This window comes from Crocuta crocuta, unplaced genomic scaffold (genome assembly GCF_008692635.1).
Source record: "Crocuta crocuta isolate KB4526 unplaced genomic scaffold, BGI_CrCroc_1.0 scaffold55, whole genome shotgun sequence".
NCBI lineage: Eukaryota > Metazoa > Chordata > Mammalia > Carnivora > Hyaenidae > Crocuta > Crocuta crocuta.
In genome coordinates this window covers 2704097-2728804 of record NW_027530512.1, presented here as the reverse complement: position 1 = coordinate 2728804, position 24708 = coordinate 2704097, and the positions used below count along the sequence as shown (strand labels likewise).

The window sequence follows — 24708 nt, the reverse complement described above, 5'->3', positions numbered from 1 at the left end:
AGGCATGTCCCACAGAGCCACTAAATATTGCATTACTATTTATTATCAGTCCAAAGAAAATAATTAGAATATCATGATAGAAAAGTATAACTATAGATGAATGTACTTCTTAGGAGCTGGGATGCTTGGGTGACTCAGTTGGTTAAACATCCAACTCTTGATTTTGACTTAGGTCATGATCTCACGGTTTGTGAGTTCGAGCCCCACATCCGGCTTCCCACTGCCAGCACAGCCTGCTTGGGATATTCTCACTCTCTCTATACCCCTCTCCCCCCTTCCCCTCTTCCTGTGTGCTCGCTCGCTCTCTCTCTCTCGCTCTCTCTCTCAGAAGTAAATAAACAAAAAAAACAAACTTTTTAGTAGCTATATGAATAATGATACTGGATTCTGATTACAATAAAAGCATATTATACTAAACACATTAGTATTTTAAATTGCTGTAGGGTCTCTCTTGCCTGCAGAAGACTTACAGCTCTAAGAAGACTGAGAGCATGACTGAAGTCTTCATTTGTAGGGACTGGAATGGGAGGATAGAAGAGAGATGTGGTTTAAGGGGAATTTAAGCTTAGGAATTAAGGCTTAGGAAAGGAGAATGCTAAAAACCATAGTTCAGGGATATAAAACACAAAATTAGCTACTAGCCCAGTAGTACTAATAATTGAAATATATTTTAGGGGTCCCCAAGTTTTTCCTTACAGTGAAAATCTTTTGGACCTTTTTGTGTACTAGACACTATGCTAAGCAGTGAGTTGATGATAGTGAACAAGACATAAAATAACTACAGCTTGTAGTAAATGATAAAATGGAAATGCAAGCACCCTGGGAACACTGAAGAATAAAAAGAAGTAGGATTAAGTGGTCAGGAAAGGCCTCTGGCTAAAGACAACAGGAAGCTGAGACCTGCAGGAGAGCTGAAGGTAGGCCTATTAATTGCCAGAAGACCCTTTAGATATAATTTCTAAAGAATTTTCTATTTGGAAATCCTTGGAAGTAGAGGAAAGTGAGGGAGTAGAAAGGTGGAGAGAGGATTCAAAGAGATGAAGCTGGAAAGATAGGTAGGGCCAGGTCAAGTAGATCTCCTTGGCCATGGCAAGGAGTTTGGGTATTAAATAGAGTATCATGACCTGATTTGTATTAAAAAAAAAAATCCTTGGAGCGCCTGGGTGGCTCAGTCAGTTAAGCGTCCAACTTCAGCTCAGGTCAAGATCTCACAGCTCATGAGTTCAAGCCCTGCGTCAAGCTCGGTGCTGACAGCTCAGAGCCTTGAGCCTGCTTCAGATTCTGTCTCTGTCTCTGTCTCTCTCTGTCTCTCTCTGTCTCTGTCTCTGTCCCTCCCCCACTTGTGCTCTGTCTCTTGCTCTCTCAAAAACAAACATTAAAAAATGCTTAAATAAATAATAAAAAAATTAAAAAACAAATCTTGGGGCCCCTGGGTGGCCCTGTCAGTTAAGTGGCCTACATCAGCTCAGGTCGTGATCTCATGGTTTGTGACTTTGAGCCCCATGTCAGGCTCTTTTCTGTCAGCACAGAGCCTACTTCAGATCCTCTGTTCCCCTTTCTTTGCCCCTCCCCCAGTCATACTTGCTCTCCCTAAAAAATAAACATTAAAAAAAAATTCTGTCTGCTGTGTGGAAATTGGATTAGTAGAACCAGTAATGGAAGCAAGAAGACTTAGGAAGAAGTTATTATAAAGTATGATGATGGCTTAAACTAGGATGATAGTAGTGGCAGTGGAGAAAATGGATCAGGCTGTGTTCTAGAAGTAGAGATGGCAAGACCGTGTAATGAATGTGGAGAATTTGAGAGAGGAAGCGAGGATGCGTGAATTATCACTGGGTGGATAATGGTGCTGCTTACTAAAGCAAAGTCTGGAGGAAATAGATTTAGGGAGAAAAATGAAGAGGTCCATTTTCCAGATTGAAGGGCATTCAGGTGGACACACTGAGTACATAGAATTGAATGTATCAGTCTGGAATTCTAAGGAGAGATCTGGGATATCGTATTTACTCTGGGGAAAGCAGATCAAGTGAGCAGTCTGTTTATTATGTCTTTGCAGAAAATTCTACAGTTTTAAAAAAAATGATTGTTTAAGAATGTTCACAGTTTTTAAAGATAACTGTGTTGGAAGTTGAGAACCGCTGCTGTTAAATATATTTACTTTTCTGCCAAGAGTTATAAAATGTAGTGTCTAATTTTCATCTTAATTTTTTCTCTCATTTGGAAGAGGATCTGGAATTTTATAATGCAATAAGATTTTTATGAATACTCAGGCATCTGGGTGGTTCAGTCAGTTATTAAGCTTCCAACTTTGGCTAAGGTCTGATCTCACAGCTTGTGAGTTTGAGCCCCATGTAGGGCTCTGTGCTGACAGAGCCTGGAGCATGCTTGGGATTCTGTGCCTCCTCTCTTTGCCCCTCTCTCACTTGAATTCGCTCTTTCTCTCTCTCAAGAATAAACAAACATTTTTTAAAAATTAAGATTTTTATGAATAAGTACTTAGGTTATCAGAGATGCAAAATATATAGAAAAGTTCAATGTATGTTAGATGGACATCCCTTTTCAAGTTAGGGAAGTTGCTGTGTTAAGTTTGCTGTTATCCTAAGGTTCATATTTCTGTCTCCCTTCTATTGAACATCTTTTGGATGTCCCACAGATACCCCAAACTTCTCATGCAAAATATGGAAACAGACGAAGATAATCCTTGAGTGGGCATCGGGATGAGGAATCTAGGGTTGGAAGAGGAATTTGGAAACTATTATAAGACACTGGAAAGGCTTTTCTTGATGCTGCCCTTAATTTTACAGTGTGACCAAGGGGTAAAGTTTAGGCCAAAGCTAAAGGAAGATACATTTTCATTTTTTTTCTTTCAAAAATAATTTTAAAACTTCAAGATAAACCTATAATAAGAAATACAGAAATAAAAATGACAAAAATTATTTTTGAGCATTGACTCCCTTAGGAAAGATATAAATAAATTGATGAATTGTTATCTCTTATCATGCCCCCATCATTAGGACTTCAAATGTGAATAGCTTACAGCTACTAAGAAAAGGCCCAGAGAAAAATGTTAAGCTGGGAGGTAATTGTATTTAAACAATCCTATAATTTGAAATTTAAACGGAAGATTTTGTTTTGTTTTGAAATCAAACAATATTTTGATCATCAGATACATTGTACTGATATTCCAGCATTGTTAAACCCTGGAGTCTTCTAGAAGGGTCAGCATCTTTCCATTTTAAAAGGGCTTTGTTTTCCTTTGTATGGTAAAAAATAAATTAGCCACTAAAGGAGCTGGAGAGGAAAGATGGATGGAGATAACTTCTAGCACTGATAAGAATTGATCAGTAGAATATATGGATAGAAGTCACATAGAGCATGACAAGGCAATGCTCACACTTTAACTCAACCCAGTGGTCAAGCTCTGTTGTGAAATAAACTTTGCTCTGAAAATTTTGGAGTTTTTTGCTTTGCTCTTAATTTTAAGGTACNCTCCAGGCTCTGAGCTGGCAGTCAGCACAGAGCCCAACATGGGGCTCGAACCCATGAACCGTGAGATCTTGACCTAAGTGAAAGTCAGACGCTTAACGACTAAGCCACCCAAGCGCCCCTTTAGGGTATATTTTAAACAGCGCTAGATAAACTTGTCACATAAGCAAAGCATTTCCCCTCTGTACTCTTCCTCAGCCTACACAAAGAGAGGCCCCATTCCAAACCAGCTAAATCTGAATAGTCAAGGGGTGACCCCAAGGCAGGAGTAGAGACAAAAGCATCTCTGGCTGATTTTTTTGGCCTTTGGCAAAGGTCATAGACCTAGATCCCCCCTCTACAGTAGTCTAATTAGTTTCCCTCAGGGTAGTAGTTCCCTAAGATTTTAGGTTACATTTCATTTCATTTATTTGTTTGTTTTTTTGTTTATAAATGTTTAGTTTTGAGAGAGATAGCACATGAGTGGAGGAGGGACAGAGAGAGAGGGAGACACAGAATCTGAAGCAGGCTCCAGGCTCCAAGCTGTCAGTGCAAGGCCCAGCATGGGGCCTGAACCCACAAACTGTGAGATCATGACCTGAGCTGAAGTTGGATGCTTAACCGACTGAGCCACCCAGGTGCTAGGGTATATTTTAAATGGCATGTACGTAACAGTTATCCAAGGAACCTAGTTAAAATGCAGAGTCTAGAAGTCTGAGATGTGGCATAAGAATTTAGTATTTCGATAAACATCCCAGAAAAGTGATCTGAGCAGAACACTTTGAAAACATGCTATATATTGCTTTCACAAAGTTATTTGATAAAATCATCAGTCAGGTGACCAGGTTAGTCTGATCTCCTAGATCTCTAAAATCTAGAAGCATGGTAACAAAAATTATCTGTCTACTACCTTAAATAATCCCTGTGATTTCATATTTAGATTCCCAAGACTCTTTGGCTAAAAAGCAACAATTTAAGCAGATTTTGGAAGATTGATTGACAGGGATGGTACTCAAGCAGAACTTTTTTTGATGCTCCTACATATTAAGGACTCTTAGATTATCTTGTATTTTGTGCCAGGGTTATAAATTGTATGTATAATCTCTTTAATCAAAGCCTCAACTGTGTTTTGATTCTCTGCTACATTTGTATAACTTTCTAAAATTTATTTTTGGTTTTACCTGGCAAAGATTTCAAGGTGTTAATTAAAACTCTGTTTTCACATTAAGGGCAAGGCTCTTTAGGTACTCTGTAGTTGGAATGCAGCAGAACACAGTCCAAATGAATGAGGTCTCTTAACCATATTTAATCCAAGAGTGTGTATGTTGTGATTCCATTTGTATGAAGTAAAATACTGGGAAAACTATGCTTCTAGAAATCAGGATGATGTTTGCCCTTGGAGGACATAGAGTGGTTAGTGACTGAAAGAGGCATGAGTCAGGGCTTCTTGATTTGGATGCTGGTTATACAGGTATGTTTCATTTGTAGAAATTCATTGAGCCCCACACTTACGACTTTGTGTACTATTTGAACTTAATGGAGTACATCAATGAAAAGATGCCCCCCCCCCACCCCCCCAAAAGCAGACTAGCTATGTAAGTTCTGCATTTTTAACTGGATCATTTGCTTTATTTCAGTATTGTCAATTGTATATCGGGACTTAGATTCTCTTCTTTCCTACATATAGTAGTTAGTAAAATATTTTTCTTAAATTATAAAAATATTTATCTGAGGACACCCTCAAGCATAATTGCTGAAAGAGGCTGTTGCTCTCATTAGGATTCTTGGTTATGCCTTATATATTATAGAGGGAGGAAGAGAGATAGAGAGAGATATCTTTATCACTTAGAAAGTGTTTTATCAAATTTCATATCCATCGTCGTTGATTGAGAATACTAAATTTTGTGTTTTAGAAGCTGAAAAAAAGATCCTGTACTTTCATAAAACAATTTTTGAAGCACACCAGTATTATCTTTATGATAGGTGGCCTCAATTATGGTGAGGGTAAAATGCTCAAGGATAGACAAATAACAGTTGGATAGAAAAGGACTCTGAAATAGGAAATTCATAAACTGTCAATCAGTTGGGTTATTGAGCTGAAACCTGAAATTTAACCTCTGTGGGGCAGAAACACTCATTGCATATAGGTGCTGGATATCATTAGATGAAAATAGATTTCTTACAAATTTTGGAAATGCCACATATCACTTAACCAGGCTGAATAAAGATTACAGATGGAAAGTTAAAGAGAATATTAATATTAATTCCTTATACTTTGTTAGAATTAAGACAACCTTGTTCTATCTTACAGAGGTATATTGGAGGAATTAGTATAGGAAATAACTTAGCTCTCAGTAACACTCATGTGAATTCTTACCTTTAATGATGTAAGTGTAACACTTTTTTTGATATGCAGAAACATATTGTTGGCAAAAATTATAAGCGTATAACTAGTTAAATTTCAATGCCTACAAATACAATACAACAAGAATTTATTATAAACTTGATTCAGGTGATTTTTAGCAGTTTGGGGTGTGATTGTTTATGAACCGAAACATATCCCTTTAAAAGAAACACAGAGAAGTTTAAGGCACAGTCACACTGACAGTATTCAAGAAGGGATAACAACACCAAGGAAATTGACACTCTTGTGCATGGGTAACAGATGTGGTGAGGTTTAGTCTACCTTTGCAGATAGTAGTGGTTTAGAAATTCCATACCTTATTGCAGAGTCATTGTTTTCAAAGGTCAGGAATAGAGGTGCAAAGGATCTCAGTTACATTCCTTCTGCTTCTCTCAAGCTTTTCAGGTTCCTTAGCACTTCAGGCTCATTAGCAGCTAACAGTGCAGTGTTTTGCCTACTTTTATACAGTTTTTGTTTGTACATGTATTCTAGTACATGTTTGTAGTCAAAAGAGTGATGAACTTAATTGAAGAAAACAGATCAGCCTGAGAAAATACTGCAGTTACTTAACTAAAACTCCCTTCTTTCAACTCATAATTGCTTTGCACTAATCAAATTGTAACATTTTGATTATATTTCTGCTGAGTATTTTGTGTTGCCATTTCATCATTACTGGTGTTTTGATTTTTACCCTTTTAATCTTTTAGATCCATGTGAAAGCTCATTTTGACTATGACCCCTCAGATGACCCTTATGTTCCATGTAGAGAGTTGGGTCTGTCTTTTCAAAAAGGGGATATACTTCATGTCATCAGTCAAGAAGATCCAAATTGGTGGCAAGCCTACAGGGAAGGGGACGAAGATAATCAGCCTCTAGCTGGGCTTGTTCCAGGTAAAAGATAATATAGTATAAAGTACGTATTTAAAAGAACATTTTGGGGCATCTGGGTGGCTCAGTCAGTTAAGCATCTGGCTCTTGGTTTTGGCTCAGTTCATGATCTCACGGTTTATGAGATCAAGTCCCATGTCAGGCTCTGCCACTGACAGTGTGGAGCCTGCTTGGGATTCTCTCTCTCTCCCTCTCTGCCCCACCCCTGCTTGCTCACTCTCTCTCAAAATAAACTTAAGGGAAAAAAAAGAAAACATTTAAAATACAAGACTTCACAGAGAAAAACTCACTTTTTTTTCAGGTCCTTTAAAAACTGATGTAGTTACTTTTTCATGCAGTTGGGTCTTTATGTGTATAAAACCACAGAAAGCCACAAACCCTCTGCTTTATTTCTTTTTAATAAAAAAAAATTTTTTAATGTTTTATTTCTGAGAGAGAGGAACAGACAGACAGACAGCGTGACCCTCTGGTTTAAAATCCAAAAGCTGAAAGCAGATTTTGTCTGTATTCGATCATATTTCAAGGAATGGGGAATGGGCTTCTTATGTTAACTTTAGGGAATGATGCTGCACCCTGGATTCTTCACAGTAAAGATATGGGATATTCCTCTGGAAATCCTGCAGTATTGAGCAGCCGTCATGTTCTACTTACTGCTCGTGCTAAATACCAATTTGATATCTTCTCATCATGCCAGCCCATAAATATTTAGAACTAGAGTATCTAATAATCAGACTGACTAATTGCATTGAGTTTCTGAAAGTATAGAGACGCACCAAGGAGATTTCATTGATATCATTTGTAACTATTTTATAGGACAAAATAAATGAACCCACCTTAGTTTGAGTTTGATGATGGTTTTCTGTTAGAAGACTTTTTTTAAAATATTTTTTATTTATTTCCAGGAGAGAGAGAGAGAGAGAGAGAGACAGCGTGAGCAGGGGAGGGTCAGAGAGAGAGGGAGTCAGAGACTGAAACAGGCTCCAGGCTCTGAGCTGGCAGTCAGCACAGAGCCCGACGCGGGGCTCGAACCCACGAACCGCGAGATCATGACCTAAGCGAAAGTCGGACGCTTAACCGACTAAGCCACCCAGGCGCCCCTAGAAGACTTTTTAAGAGGTCATATTGTCCACCTTCCATTAATGTCTGCTGTCATAATGACAGTCTACATACAAATGTACTATAAAAATGTGCCTTAGAAGCACATGACTATAATGTTTTTAAACATTTTAATATGTAACTGATCAAAATTATTTTGTTCCTTATTTTTTTTAATCTGTTAACATCAGATATTTAGTTTTAATATTTTTTTACTTATTTTTAAATTTCAATGCTCTTAAAATTTTCCCTCATCATAGTTACTTGTTTTTACTAGGAATGCAGTCTTTATAGCTCCTAAGGATAACCTGGTTGTCATTAATGCTTCTTAAGTGTATCAAACTCAGTATTAATGTTTTTGCATTTCCTCTGATGAAATACACTGAGTTTTGCAGATTATGCCAACAGAGATGGAATTTGCTTTTTGATTTCTAAGAATCCTTAGCTTGAAACAAAAAGAGCTAGATCTAAAAATTTTAAAAGTAGAACTCTAGGGGCACCTGGGTGGCACAGTCGGTTAAGTGTCCAACTCGGCTCAGGTCATGATCTCACAGTTCGTGGGTTTGAGCCCGTGTCCGGCTCTGTGCTGACAGCCTGCTCGGAGCCTGGAGCCTGTTTCAGATTCTGTATCTCTCTCTCTCTCTAACAGTCCCCTGCTCATGCTATCTGTCTGTCTGTCTGTCTCAGAAATAAAACATTAAAAAAAATTTTTTTTAATAAAAAAAGTATAACTCTAATCCAAGTTTTCTAGGTAAAACCACTTTTACCCTTCAAAAAAAATACATTTGATTTTAAGGTAGATCTCTGAAAAGAAGGTAAAAACCTTGAAAGCCACCTATATTAAAATCTTAATTTTCAAAGGAAAAACATTGTATCTTTTTTATTTATTTGTATCATTAGTAGCTTAAAGGTGGAAGTAAAAATCATTAAAACATATACATATGTATATATGAAGGAAAAGGGATTGAGAATAATAAATGCAAGGGAATACATTGGTGTTTTAAATTCAAAATGATGGATGCTCACGTATTATTTTGTAAAGTTACCTCCTGGACTTAATTTTGTTTAATTTGAGATAATTTTAAATGATCCAGAACCAATATCCAGCAGAATACTTTCTACATAGTAAATGCTTAATGAAAGCTTTGTAAAAATTGAACTATTAAATTTTCTAACACTGGTTTATTAATTATATTATATTCTAGTAATACATGTCCTAGGATTGGTTGATAGTGAGGCTGTAACTTAATACTTTAAACATTTGGAGGCTTATAATTATAGCTGACATACTCTCATATGGTGGCAGAAAGATTTATTCTTTTTTTTTTTTAATTTTTTATGTTTATTTATTATTGAGACAGAAGCAGAGCTGAGTGTGGGAGGGGCAGAGAGGGAGACACAGAATCCAAAGCAGGCTCCAGGCTGTGAGCTGTCAGCACGAAGCCCAATACAGTGCTCGAACCCACAAACCGAGAGATCATAACCTGAGTCGAAATTGGACGCCTAACTGACTGAGCCTCCCAGGTACCCCTAAAAGGGAATATAAGTGAAGAGTTACTTCTGGTGTCTTCTCCTTGATTAAAAAACAAAAACTTCTTTTGTCTTAAATTTTACTGTCTTTTCTTCTTTCTGGTACTAAGGGAAAAGCTTTCAGCAGCAAAGGGAGGCCATGAAGCAAACGATAGAGGAAGATAAGGAGCCAGAAAAATCAGGTTGGACATTTATATTTGACATTAATGAGAGGTTTCTTGGGTCTCCATCTGGAACTGTGTTAAAATGTACGCGTCAGTTAGAACTGTCAAGAAAGTGTATTCATGGTAGAGTATTATGAGTGGCAAAACTGATTATCTTAGATTTAAGTATTAAAGAGTGTGAGGGGAGACCAATGGAAAATTGTAACTATTTCTCTGAGAAATTGTTTTATGAACAATGTAATATGTGTTTATAAATATAAATAGAAAACTATTTGAGTTTCTCAATTTGAAATATATAGCTTAGTTCAAGGAAACAAATACCACATTTATAATTGTTTCTTATTGTTCAACAGGAAAACTATGGTGTGCAAAGAAGAATAAAAAGAAAAGAAAAAAGGTTTTATATAATGCCAATAAAAATGATGGTGAGTTCTACTCTAAGATCTAGCTGAATTTACATCTGAAAGAGGCCTATATCTAACACTTGAAAGAAATTAAACTGCTGTTTTGAGGGAGTTATACTAATAGTCCTATTTTGCTTCTTAATGTAACATGTGCTTAAGAAAGCCATTTAGCAGAAATTCTTTTCTTTTGGAATCCTATGAGAAATGCAGTGTTTTGAGTTTAGAGAAAAACTGGCATAAAAAAGTACAGTTTAGCATTGTGTAGTGTTTTACTGATAGATTCCTATTTTTCCTACTTAAATTATTTGCAAAATTAATACATGCCTCCAAATGAGTATTTTGTTTACAGTAACCCATGTCACCACGACAGCCCTCCACAGAGCCTGCTACCTATTGGCTGAGTCAGGCACAAAGGAGAGTTGTTTTGTTTTATTACTAAGATTAAAAAAAAATTTAGGTGTAACTTCTCTTCAAATCAAAGGCTTTAGGAAGGGTTTGTGTTCCCAAGTGACAGCAGTGTGCTGGACCTTAGTGATGGCTATTGCCTCTCTGTTAGGCACCTACTACCTTAGTTCAGCAGTTACCACCACATCCAGTTTTTATAAACCCAGCCTAATTTACTGCTTTTCATTACCTTTTTCATTGGTCCTTATGTGCATTAGAATTTTCTACCCCTGCTTTGGTTCATGTCAGAAGCAAGCCAAATAATAAAGCAGAGGCACTCCTTTACTTCTTACACTATTTATAAGGCTTATTATTCTCTCAATATCTTGAGGGGTTTTTTTAGGCAGTATAAATTAAACACAAAAATAAAATGCTATAGATTATTGAAAAATTCCATTTAAATCTGAAACTCAGTCTACTTTGATATAAAGTTTTTTCCAAAATAAACATCCTAATACTAATTAAAACACTGTGTAACTAAGATTTACTGAATTTTTAACCCTTTGCTTTGTACTTGGGTAAGTGATTAATATATGTTTCTGCATCTTTTGAAACACACTAAATTAAATTGGTTCAGCTCTAATAGCTATTATAGTTATAGAAAACCTGCAAATCTGAAGTTTACAGATCTATAAACTAAGTCTTTATAAATAAAAATGCTGCCACAGTCATTGTACATGTTAGAAGGAAGAACTCAGAATTTTCAGAGGGTAAAATATTTGGGGAAATGCAGGAATTACATTTCTGTAATTATCATTTATCAACCATTCTATTCCAGGGCCAGTCACTATATGCTTTAGATACCTGATCCATTTAGGGCTCACAATAAATTCCTTGAGATTACAGATTAACAAACTGAAATTCAGATATTAAAGATCTGCATAAAGTTCTTATAGCATATATAGTTGAGCTCAAATTTAGACAAGGACAGTTTGAGTTCCTGTTCTGCATTCTGTGCAAAGCAGTGGCAAGACTAAAATGATTGCCTACCCCCGTGGAACTTACAGCTGAGTGTGACTGTATATCTGATGTTCTTTCCCCATTAGGGGAAGTAATAGGAATGAGAAGATGGCAGGCTGCTAGACCTCTGTCTTTGTTCTTACCCCTTGACGGCTCTGATTTCATCTGGATTATGGGCTCTGGGAATGTTACCCCACCTTTCACAATTTATACGTCTTGAATCGTGACCTCAAGCTAGTATTCCAAGTTTGAATAGCACAGATAAGACCTGATTTCAAGTTATATAATCACAGAAAAGTATTCTTTCTTTCTCTGATAACACTAGTTTGTAGCTGCTCTTTGTAAATGTTTGTCAGTGGCAGGTATTGTGCTCAGCATATATATTGTGTCTGATCCTTACACCAACCCTCTAAGTGAAGTATTATTATCTCCATTTTACAAAAATGACAGTATTCTCATTAGTTTATCTCCTGGCGCCCTACCCTCTGACAAAGTATTGGTTGCAAACTAGCTATTTTACATAAGAAGCAGTGTAGTTATATTGTATTAAAATACTCAAACTATGAAGCAAAAGCAGCAGTAAACACTTCCAGAGGGATCAATATTTGTCTGATTTATTTTCATAGTATCCTGGGAAGTATGTATTGACATTGGAAAATATTCATATAATCCTACCCAGTTATTACTGATCCAAAAAGTTAAGAATTTTTAATGATAATAAATTGTGCTTCTTTCCAATTATTTGGAAATTTTGAGTATATCTTTATTACATGGCAATAATTCTATCTGAAGGACTTAATTGTTTCTTTTTCAAAGATTATGACAATGAAGAGATCTTAACTTATGAGGAAATGTCACTTTATCATCAGCCAGCAAATAGGAAAAGACCTATCATTTTGATTGGTCCACAGAACTGTGGCCAGAATGAATTGCGTCAGAGGCTCATGAACAAAGAAAAAGACCGCTTTGCATCTGCAGTTCCTCGTAAGTTTGGATGCATTCTCATTTTCCTGTGCTTTTCAATTTTTTATCTTGAATGTAACTGGAGGGAAAATTTTGTTCATTTGTCAGTCTAGAAATAAAACCAGTGTTAAACACAGGGGCTCTTAACATTTCCTCAGTTCATCATTTTACATTTCCTCTGTATTACAAAATTAAAAGTTTTCTTGACTAGCAGAATTATCCACCATCCTTATTCTGATCCATGCCTGTTATTTTTACCTGATTTTGTTTGCCTAGATACAACTCGGAGTAGGCGAGACCACGAAGTAGCTGGTAGAGATTACCACTTTGTTTCACGGCAAGCATTTGAGGCAGACATAGCAGCTGGAAAGTTCATTGAACATGGTGAATTTGAGAAGAATCTATATGGAACCAGCATAGATTCTGTACGGCAAGTGATCAACTCTGGCAAAATATGTCTTTTAAGTCTTCGTACACAGGTAAATAAAGTTCTCATAGTATTTTTTCCATTGATCCTCTGTTTTTTTAGTTGACAAAAGAGCTTAGTCTCTACTGTTTCAGTTATAAACATTTGATTTAAGAAAAGTATAAATGCGGGGCACCTGGGTGGCTCAGTCAGTTAAGCATCCGACTTTGGCTGATAATGATCTTGCAGTTCTTGGGTTCAAGCCCCACATCAGGCTCTGCTGACAGCTCAGAGCCTGGAGCTGCTTCGGATTCTGTGTCCCCCTCTCTCTCTGCCCCTTCCCTGCTCACACTCGTCTCTGTCTCTCTCTGTCAAAAATACATGAACATTGAAAACATTTTTTTTAAATATTTTTATTTCTAGGAGAGAGAGAGACAGCGTGAGCAGGGGAGGGTCAGAGAGAGAGGGAGGTACAGACTCTGAAATAGGCTCCAGGCTCTGAGCTGGCAGTCAGCACAGAGCCCGACGCGGGGCTCGAACCCAAGAACCGCGAGATCATGACCTAAGCGAAAGTCGGATGCTTAACTGACTAAGCCACCCAGGTGCCCCTAAAAACATTTTTTAAAAAGTATAAATGCTTTTACTAAATGTCTTCAGAATTCTTTGTTATTTGGGTGAAAACATTTATCAAAGAACCTAGAGTAGTTAAGCAGATTGTCTTAATAATGTTAAAAAAGCATGTTCCTGTAATCCCTGTTTTGATAGTGTTCTTCAGTTTAGGAACACACAGTCATGCAGTGACTAAGGCAGGGTGGAAACCACAATCTCCTTAATTCAGACAATCTGTTTTTTTCGGGTGAACTTTTCCAGAACTTCCTTTTGTATATGTGTGTGAAGTTTTTCTTTCTGTTCTGCTTCCATTTAGATCCTAGCACCATCTAGCATTACTGCTTATTTCTACTTCCTCCAAAATAGAATTTGAATATGGTTATTTATAATCTGTATGTGATCTTATTAGAGGATATTTCAGCATTACATAGTTGTATACCTTCAATGTCATTTATTTTTATTTCATTATATAAACAAGGCAAGCTAATTGTGTGTGTTACATAGGTACATAATATATTCTTACAGTGAATGGTAGGATCTTAAAATACTGTGAATTGTTTCTTACATAGATGTTTGGAAACATTCATAGGCAATTTTTTTTTTTAATGATGTTATTCGACTTATATTACTGGGAAGCAAATAAATGAAGATTATTATAAAGATCCAAAATATCTTTTTTTAATAGTCATTGAAGACTCTCCGGAATTCAGACTTGAAACCATATATTATTTTCATTGCACCCCCTTCACAAGAGAGACTTCGTGCATTATTGGCCAAGGAGGGCAAGAATCCAAAGGTAAAGTTATTATAGTCTTGTACTGTTCCACTGAAAGTAAACATGAGAGTCATGACCTAATATGTTACAAGTGCTTAAAAGCTACATCAGCTTGAGCTTTCAAATCCATTATTCTTTGGGCCTTGTCACTTTCCCCAAAATTGCTGTCATTGCTTCTGGCTGGACTGTGGTAGCTCTCCAATGCAGGGGGCTTCCCTTGTTCTCCACACATTCCCTGTTGTTACCCCAAATGTATGGTTACCTTTGGCATTCCTTCTTTGTTAACATGGGTCTGTGTTATTTCCAATAGAGGTTATGTGACCTCCCTGCTTTCTACCTCCAAAGAAAAAAGTTCTCAGCAGATTCTTAAGGATTACCTACTTTTCTCTGCAGGTACTCTGTGTATGTGTGAAGCCAGAGTTGGGTGCTCTTGATTTTTTCTTCTTTTCTCTCTTTTTTCTCATTGAAATTTATGTTCTATTTGTCTTCTCCCTTTGGTCTTCTCAAATGACCTGAAATGGAAAAAAAAAAATTTTAATTATTTTAGATGCTGGACATGATTGAAGTAGTTCACATTTTATTAAACATTATTAATAAAATTATACTGATATATTAATCAGAAAGCATTGACTTTACTTACATGTCTGAAATGAAAACTGTCAAGTGACTTACTATATTAAAGTAACAAATACTTTTCCTTGTTTTGTTGATTTAAAAAAAATTTCCTAATTTTCTATTTTTTAAATGTTTACTTCTGAGAGAGAAAACAAGCAAGCACGCGGGCAGAGGGTCAGAGAGAGAGAGAGAGAGGGAGACAGAATCCCAAGCAGATCCTACCCTGCCATCTCAGAGCCTGACACAGGGCTCAAACCCACAAGTTGTGAGATCATGACTTGAGCTGAAACCAAGAGTTGGATGCTTAACCAGCTAAGCCACTCAGGCACCACCACTCCCTTTTTTAAATGCTTATTTATTTTTGAGAGGGCGTGTGAGTGGGAGAAGGGCAAAGAGAAGGGGCACAAAGGATCTGAAGCGGGCTTTGTGCTGACAGTAGAGAGCCTGATGGAGGGCTCACATTCAGGAACCATGAGATCAAGACCTGAGCCAAAGTCAAACGCTTAATAAGCCACCCAGGCATCCCGGATTTCATAAATATTTCTGTTTTACAGAGGAATCATTTAGGTCTCCTTATTTCATTTGCTCTCTCTAAATCCCCTTAAAAACCATAAACAGGATACTCGGGTGGCTCAGTCGTTAAGCATATGACTTGAGCTCAGGTCATGATCTCATAGGTGAGTGTGAGTCCCACATCGTGTGAGCTCGTGTCCCGATTCAGGTAAAAAAACACAAGTCCCAGGTGAGCCCCACTGTGCACGTGCTCTCTCTGTCTCTGCCTCTTGTGGGATTCTCCCCCTGCTCTCTGCCCTTCACTCACTTGTGCTCTCTCTCTCTAATAAAAACAAAAACCAAAAACCATAAATACAACATCACACTTCTTTATAAGATCCTTCCTTAAAAGTCATTCCTTAAAAAATCCTTCCTTAAAAAATCACTTTCCTGTGATTCTTGGCTATCTATACCATACTCACTAGCCCTCTTTCTTCCTCCCCAATATCTTTTCCCATTCTTGGTCTAGTTATGTTTTTTATTCAGTCTATATGTGAAGGTCATTATTTTTCAGTGTCTTAGGCTATAGACAATCAAGGACTTTCTCATCCTCCCTGATGAGCACAATTCTGGTTTTTTTGTTTAGGCTAAGTAGGCTGTCTGGTTAAAGTAGTGTTTCACCAGGGCGCCTGGCTGGCTCAGTCGGTTAAGCGCCCGACTTCAGTTCAGGTCATATCTCACGGTTCGTGGATCTGTGCTGACAGCTAGCTCAGAGCCTGGAGCCTGTCTTCAGATTCTGTGTCTCCCTCTTTCTCTGACCCTCCCCTGCTCATGCTTTCTCTCTCTCAAAAATAAATAAAACATTACCAAAAAAAAAAGTGTTTCACCCCTTTTTCATTTTTTGCAGCAAAATTTTTAAGTTCATGAATTAATAGAGTCAAAGTATCTGCTGTTCTTAGCACTTGGGATGATACCTAAAAAAATGAGACATGGTCACTGGCTATTCTTGAGGGGAATCACAGTAAAGAAAACAAAACTAATACTCTGTGAAACTTAGTTCCCAATAACTACTTTGGTAGACCATGGTTGTTTCAGGAGAAGGATGGATATTAATGACCAGAGTGGACTTCAGCCTACTTGTTCAGCCTAGTTTTTCAGTTTTCTAACATGCACACTTAACTCTTTTGTTAGTTTTTCTTTCTCCAAGGATTCAGTATCGTGCCAAGGGCTATATTCCATTCCAGAACATGTTAGGCAACCTTCTTTGGGTTGGTGATCTGGTAGTGCTCTCATAGGATTATTTATCCTATTATTTATTTTGAATTAGCTATCCCAAATTGAGTAAGATCTAGAAAGATATCAACTATACACATTTTTAAATAAAGAGCTTAATCAGGACCAAAATGTTTTAACAGTTTACAATATGCTTGATTTTCTAATGAGAAATTTCTAATTTTTTAAAGTTATCTTTATTGAAATTATTTTATATATTTTACCTGTATAATTCAGTGAGTTTTAGCAAAATATATAGCTTTGTCACTGCCATTCCAGTCAAGATTTAGAACATTTTCATCATTCTAGAAAATTCTCTCATGCTTCTTTGTATAAGTTTTAAAAAGTTTATTTTGAGAGAAGAGGGTGGGAGAGAGACAGACTCTCAAGCAGGCTCCATACTCAGCATGGAGCCCAACATGGGGCTTGATCCCACAACCACAAGATTATGACCTGAGCCAAAATCAAGAGTCGGATGCTAACCAGCTGAGCCACCCAGGTGCCCCCATGCTTCTTTGAAGTTAATACCCCTCCATTCTTCCCTAGGCAACCCCTAACTTGCTTTCTGTGACTGTAAATTTGTCTGTTCTAGCAGTTTATTTAAATAAAACAATAGAGTGTATTTAAGTTTGCATCTGGCTTTTGACTAGATTAGTGTTTTTAAGATTTATCAGTGTTGCATCTAACAGCAGTTCATACTTTTCATATTGCTGAGTGGTATATACCATGAGCTAAATACATCACAATTGGTTCATTCATCAGTTAAAAACTATTTGGGTTGTTTCCAATTTTGAGCTGGTGTGATCAAAGCAGCTCGAAATATTCATAGTCTTTTGGTGGACATGTATGTTTTCATTTCTTCTGAATTGCTGGATCAAATGGTGAGTGTATATTTTAACTGTATAAAGCTGTATATAATACTGTTGTGTATTTTACAACAGTTTGGTTCCACTTGCTCCCACTTTGGTTCCATTTGCTCTACATCCTTACCAGCTTTTGCTTTTTGTTGGTTTGTCAACAATTTTTGCCATTCTAACAGATGTGAAGTGTTACTGTTAAGGTTTTCTTTTGCATTTTCCTGATGACTAATGGTAGTATCTTTTCATGTAGTTTTGTATTCTTTTGGGTTGTTTTATTGAATTGTAAAAATTTTTTATATACTTTCTCAAAATTTTTTTTTAATGATTTTTTTGAAGATCAGAAGTGTTTAATTTTAAAGAAGCACACTTCTTCATTTTTCTTTTGGTTAATGATTTTTGTTTACTATCTAAAAAAATTTTGCCTACTGCCAAGATGATAAAGATTTTATCCTGTTTTCTCATGAAAGCTTTCCTGCATTTGGCTTTTATGGCTACAATCTCTCAAACTTGTCTTTTAGAGTGAAGTAAGGGTGCTGTTGGTTTGGTGCTTTTTATTTTTTTTATCACATGTGGATATTCAATTGCTCTACCATCATTTCTTGAAAAAGACTATCCTTTTACTGAATTAAATTGGCACGTTTAAAAAAAAAAAATGACCTGGCCAAATATGTAGTGGGGATTACTTCTGGACTCCATGCTGTATTTAATCACCTATCTTGATTACTGCAGCTTTATTAGAAGTTTCAAAAGTCAGAAAAAGGAATGAAGTATTCCTGCCCATATGGTACAGCATGGATGAACCTCGAACACCAGCCAGTCACAAAAGACCATATATTGTATGATTCCATTTTATGGATGTCCAGAATAGGCAAACCGATAAGAGACCTAAAGTAGATTAGTGGTTGCCTAGGGCTGGGGGTTGGGAGAAAATGGAGAGTGGCTGCCTAGGGGCTTGGGTTTTTTGGCTGGGGTGGGAGGGTGATGAAAATATTCCAAAATTGTGGTGTTGATTGCACAACTCTATACTAAAATGATTGAATCATTCATTTTATTTTATTTTTTTAAATGTTTTATTTATTTCTAGGAGAGAGAGAGAGACAGCGTGAGCAGGGGAGCGTCAGAGAAGAGGGAGACACAGACTCTGAAATAGGCTCCAGGCTCTGAGCTGGCAGTCAGCACAGAGCCCAACGCGGGGCTCGAACCCACGAACCGCGAGATCATGACCTAAGCGAAAGTTGGAAGCTTAACCGACTAAACCCACCCAGGCGGCCCATGAATCATTCATTTTAAAATGGGTGAATTATAAATGAATTCTCTCTCAAGAAATGTTATCAAAAAAAAAAAAAAATCCCAGGGCACCTGGGTGACTCAGTCGGTTAAGCGTCCAACTTCAGCTCAGCTCATGATCTCACTGTTCGTGGGTTCGAACCCCGTGTCGGGCTCTGTGCTGACAGCCAGCTCAGAGCCTGGAGCCTGTTCCGGATTCTGTGTCTCCCTCTGTCTCTGATCCTCCCCCGCTCATGCTGTTTCTCTCACACGCTCTCTCTCTCTCTCTCTCTCTCTCTCTCAGAAAAAAAAAAATTAGGAAAAAGAAAAATCCCAGCAGATGTTTCTGTGAAATTGAAAAGATGAACAGACTCAGAGGCCTTTTGTCTTTGTTAATTTTCTTTATTGTTTGTCTCTTATTTCATTAATATATACTTTGGCTTTAATTTGCACTTGCTCTAATTTTCTGAAGAGAACTTAGATTTTAAAGTCTTTCCTCTTTTCTAATACCGAGTTATAAATTTCCCTTTAAGCAGTTCCTTAGTGGCATCCCACAAATTTTGAGGTGGTTTTTCATTATCATCTTGTTAGAAACATTTTCTAATTCCCTTTGTCCTTCTTTAACACATGGGTTATTTAGAAGTATGTAATTTCCACCTATTTGGAGATTTAAAAAAATACTTTATTGATTTATAATTCCATTATGGTCCAAGAACATCGTCTATAAGATGTCAATCTTTCAAAAATGTTTTGAGCCTTATATTATAACCCAGTATCAGTTCTGTCTGGGTGCATGTTTCATTGTGAATTTGACACTGGCTAGAATGTATAGGGTGGTGTATCTGATTGCCTTTCACTTGTTTTATCTCATTTGGTACTTCCAGTGGCGCTTTTTATCACTCATACGATAGAAGTACTAAGCAAAAACAAGTCCTCATGGGCTAGTCAGGAAATTGATGCTGTTCCTCCCTGGATACAGAATGTAAACAATCAGTTAATCTGACTGTACTTTTAATCCCTGCTAGAATGGGGGTCTGAGAGTGGTAAACTCCTATGAACTGTTGTAGTCAATTCTGCCTATAGACAGATTTTTTTAGCCCAAAACTTTGGGATGAAAACATTTTGTTTCATCTTAGTTATGAATTGTAACTTGAAAAATAAGAGGAAATTAAAAGGTGAGTACCAAATAAATGGTAGATGCCACTGTGGCAACGGACAAAATAATGCCTTAAATTTGATAACTAGATGGATTGTTTGTGAAACTTCATAAGATGTACGGTTTTACATTTCAACTCTAGCACCACAAAATTTAGGTTCTATTTTGAGTTCTGGAATATTCTTTTAATAATATACAGATTTGAGGAGACAGAAGTTTTAGCAAGAATCTTACAGTGTATTTTGTTATAATGTAGTAGAATCCCCTAGGAAACAAAGGATTCTATGTACCACAGCCAGATGCACAACATTCCAGAATGAAAGTTGAGAGCCACACAAGAAACTGGACAAGCCAGAGCTGTCATATTTTAAATGTTTTCCTGCTATTACAGAAGTTCAACCGGTTGAATGATAGTTGTTTTGCACTGTGACTCCAGTATAGTATTGGTGTGTGACTTTTATTTGGACTTTTTAATTAGTTCTCTTCATTGACAAGGGTGATGTGGGCAGTTTACCAGGAACACATGTGCCTGGTAATCCAGAGGGTTCCCAGTAAATTTTGCACCTAGCCTTATCTCTAAGGCTCATCTATATGACACAGCTGTTTCCTTTACCCAGTAATTTAAAGTAGTCTACTCTGTATCATTTCTGAAACTCTTCTTAGGATACTTTTTTTTTTTTTTTTTGCATCTTTAAAGACCTCCTTTGTGTTCTGAAAATAGAGACGCAGTTTAAAGGCAAGTAATTCCCCCAAATAGAATTATTAGATCTTGAGTTGACCAACGATGTTTTCATAGAAAGATACCCATTCTCTTGATCCTTTTCTTTTCTCTTGATTTTTATTTACCCTGCCTAACAGATATAAAGGGCAGTGGCTCTTTATAAAGCCAAGAGTAGATGGCATTTTGGGTCCTACCACCCTTGCTTCAACTTGGAAGGGTTCAGTCTGTATTACAGAAGATGTTATTCTTTAGGGAAAGTTTATAATGCCCTAAAGTGCTTGAAAATGAATGTCTAGGCAATTCACAGTAACAGTCTTTGCTCTTAAAGCCTCTAGTCTAGTAAGACAAATATATGAAAATCTCAGCAGTATAAACAGGTTGTGTTGAGTTCCAAATGATTCAGTAGGAGTCCTGAAGATGCCAGAGCAAAGGAAATCACTGAGGCCGAGACAGGGTTGAGGAGCTCCTGAGGTTGCATATATTGAGAGACAGCAGGCAAATAGAAAGACATTTTTTGTTCTGGAGCCATCTCTGACTTATCATATATTATGGTAATGAATGGAATTACCTCAGTTTTTGTCTTCTCTTTACAGCCTGAAGAATTGAGAGAAATCATTGAGAAGACTAGAGAGATGGAGCAGAACAATGGGCACTACTTTGACACGGCAATTGTGAATTCAGATCTTGATAAAGCCTATCAAGAGTTGCTTAGGTTAATTAACAAACTGGATACTGAACCTCAGTGGGTGCCATCCACTTGGCTCAGGTGAGGGAAACATCCATTCTGAGGCATGATTGGACCTGATCTGGCAGCCTGCCACTAGGAAGATAGCCTTGATACTTCAGCAAGACCCTGAGTATAGGTGGAAGGCCAAAAAGGCTGTTCTTTGATCTCAAACTAGGGAGAAGAAAATTCCCTTAGGCAATTTGTGCATAGCAGTCTTTATTCTGTATACATGGCTTCTGAGGTTCTTGCCTCCTTTGGGGATTCTAAATGGAAGCTTTCAACAGACTAGTTCCATTCTATCCATGTAAAAACTTTAATTCTGTTTTCACCTACCTAAATCTTTTCTGCCTGGCCTTATTTCCGTGAAAAATATTGTGTGACTATACCCATGTCTCACATAAATATTGATGCTATTTAATAGTTAAAAGGCTTCATGGGAATTGAGGGGATGGGGACTGTGCTGCTGTGTACCAGGCAGGACAGTATTTGGTTAGAAGGCTGGTTTTGTCATCAGAAATAAGTTTCCTGGGGGCGCCTGGCTGGCTCAGTTGGTGGAGCAGGAGACTCTTGAACTCTGGAGTGCCATGCTAGGTGTAGAAATTACTTTTTAAAAAAGTTATTTCCTGAAAAGTAAAAAAATGGTGCCACTTTGGTCTCAAGCTACTCTGCTGGGCTTGAATTAATTTGTGTCTTTTAATTCTTAAAACATTCCATTAGAAACATCAGTTTTTTAGCTCAGACTTTGTGGATCAGATTTCACTGCACACTCAACATTCTGATCTAGTTAAACCTATACAGCATATGCTGATCTTTTTAAAATTGTCACAAGTGCTTCTATAACTTTGCTTTCTCCGATCTCTATAGTACAATAGAATGTAGAAGTTACACTCTTAGGAATGGCAGATGGTCATAAACTGTTGACAAGTTTCTTCCTCATGATGCAGATAGTTTTTTATATACATGAGAAGGCATAGCACGTTTGACAGTTTTTGCATTTTTATATATGAGCACAGTAGAATTTGAGGACTATGCCACATAGGAAATAAACTGGAATTCTATGATGAATATAGCTGCTGTACTGTATACTAATATTTAGTAGATTGACAAATGGTTATTGATCACATTCAGCATTGGAATAAAATCCTATCCAAGGGGAATGCTAGAACAATTGACTTTGAGATCACAAGGAAAGGATGACCTGAAAGTCATTTGAACATTGTAGGAAAAGAACGTTGGGGGGCAGGGGTAGTTAAGCATATAGAAACAGGTTTTTATCCTATCACCTTCTGCCTCTTATGACCAGAATGCAGCAGCTTGCTACATGGTAAATGTTTAAGCTAATGGGATTTTCATACTGTCTGTATAGCTGTAGCTTTAAATTTTAACTTCTGTAATTGGCATGGAAAGTTATTTTGTAGTCTTTTCAAGCCTTTAAGGATGGTGTGATGTGTGTTAAATGACCTCAAATGTGAATGTCTTTATTTTTATGAGGACTTTAGCTACAGCAGTTCCTGTTCCCAAAGCTAAACACTGGAATAACATGAGTTGTCACTTAATTTAACATAAGCAGTTGTTCTTAAGGAGTTTTTCTTGATGTCGTGTATATATTTGATTTCTGTGTAATTTTATTTGAACAAATGTAGATAGTTTATGTTGCCGTTTTCTGTTCAAATTTGCATGGCCTTGAAGTTGGCTGCAATGTGTCTTATGTGGAAATACTTTCAAGATAACCTTTCCTTAGGAAGAAAGTAACATTCCTGGGTTAAGGAAAGGAATGCCATACATACAATTTTTCAGGCCTGAAACACTCCAGCTTAAGGCAATGAAAAACAAGGACTATTAGCACTTAACTCTCTTCAGTTTTCCAGTTTACTCTCTCCTAAGGAATGAAACGTAGTCTGTGGTAGACAGTGGAGTTTTGTGAGCTGCTTTTCGTATTTGGCAACTGTTTTCAGCCCTAACGTCTAAAATGATGGCAGTTTAAGTAGCTCTTGTGCCAGTCCTGAAGCCTGCAGGCTGTAGGGCCACGTGCTTTTTAAGCAAATCTCCTACCAAGGCACATGCCATGTCATAGTGAAGTCCTATATTATAGCTCTCTTGCTAGCAGCACTGGGAGAGGGATAGAAATGTTCATGTCCCAAACTTTTTTCAGACCCAGTGACAAGGATGTATTGTGTTGATATTCAACACAGTACCCCCCCTTAAACAGTGAGAACTTAGTTGTTACTGACTTCCTTAAAAAGCCTTGCTGTACACCCAGTTGTCCAACCACTCTGGCCACAGTTCATTTTCTGTCCCTTGTGGTTCTGATTGGAGACTCCAGTGTGGAGGAGGGCTTATCCTCTTAGAGGAATGATTTCCTTTGCTAAATTTTCGTAAGTCAGAACAACTGGAAAGAATACTATTTAGACTAATGTTGGATTCTCTTTTTTCTTAATGACCTAAGGAGTAAGTATTGATAAGGAATAATTTGAATGTAATTTTGTGAATGTGTATGGAAAATATAAACCAGGGATTTAGCCTTAATAGAAGGTAACCTGCTTGACATCTATCGTTAATCCTTCTTTGTACTCTTATCTTGTATCTGCACTCTTATTTTGAGTTGTCATACTGCACCCTGTTGTAAAAACAAAGTAAAATTATATTTCAAATAAAACCATGGAGTAAGTTGTGTTTATGTCCTCTGCTGTCCAAGTTCAATTCACTTAACCACCCAGTCTTCAAGTTTCTGCCAGAAACTAGGTTTGTTGGATTTTCTGGGTGAAACGTAAAGGACGTTTTCACGTATTTTTCTAATGGGGGGGGGGGAGTGCCCCCTATTGGTACAGATGTAGGTTCTGTCTCCTGGTTTTAAAAAACTAAAGATAGTTGTTTAACACTGTGAACTTAAAAATCTTCTAGGGAAAAAGTTCTGTAATACTTGGGCAAATTCCACTTTTATGCAGCCAAGGATTGGAGGACATGGTTAACTCCCAACCTAGCCTCAGACAGACAACATTCATTTCTTCCTTTTCTACTCTACCAACCACTTTAGATCTCCCAAAGGAAGCAAATCTACCAGTAAGAAGTGCCAGACATACATACCTGCTACCCAGCTGGCTTTCCATTTTTGATCATTCCCTTCCCCTATGGATCACATCACCCCACACAAACTGTTCATTGTTTTAATTTCTATCATCAGTAGGCTAAAACTATAAAATCATCTGAAGTTGTATAGGAAATTTGTCCAAGGCCAATAAAAAACAGCTTTAAGAAGCCACAGGAAAAATCTAGGTTCTTCTCTAGCCTCAGTGCTTTAAGGTGAACACTAATTTTCTAAATGAAAAACTACTAAGTAATCTGGCCCTAAGTACCTTTCAAGAGGCATTTGTTCTGCTTAAGAGCAAATGCCTACAATCCAGCTCTGCTATTTGCCCTGACAAAACTTCAGTTTCTTCATCTGCAAAATGGAGAGGGCAGGATTTACACCTTACTCCAGTGGTGGGAGGATTA

The 24708-nt window shown here is 37.2% G+C and overlaps 1 protein-coding gene across 2 annotated transcripts in view; it reads left to right on the top strand.

The window, feature by feature from the left end:
* Positions 1-23872, top strand: part of PALS1 (protein associated with LIN7 1, MAGUK p55 family member) — a 65795-nt gene extending 41923 nt beyond the window's left edge. For both annotated transcript variants that reach the window (XM_077767136.1, XM_077767137.1), the window contains exons 8-14: positions 6577-6760; positions 9493-9564; positions 9900-9971; positions 12171-12338; positions 12594-12796; positions 14018-14128; positions 21083-23872. In XM_077767136.1, the coding sequence (XP_077623262.1) occupies positions 6577-6760; positions 9493-9564; positions 9900-9971; positions 12171-12338; positions 12594-12796; positions 14018-14128; positions 21083-21259 (987 nt within the window). In that variant the 3' untranslated portion in view covers positions 21260-23872. The remainder of the gene's footprint in view (positions 1-6576; positions 6761-9492; positions 9565-9899; positions 9972-12170; positions 12339-12593; positions 12797-14017; positions 14129-21082) is intronic.
* The last annotated feature ends 836 nt before the right edge of the window (positions 23873-24708 follow it).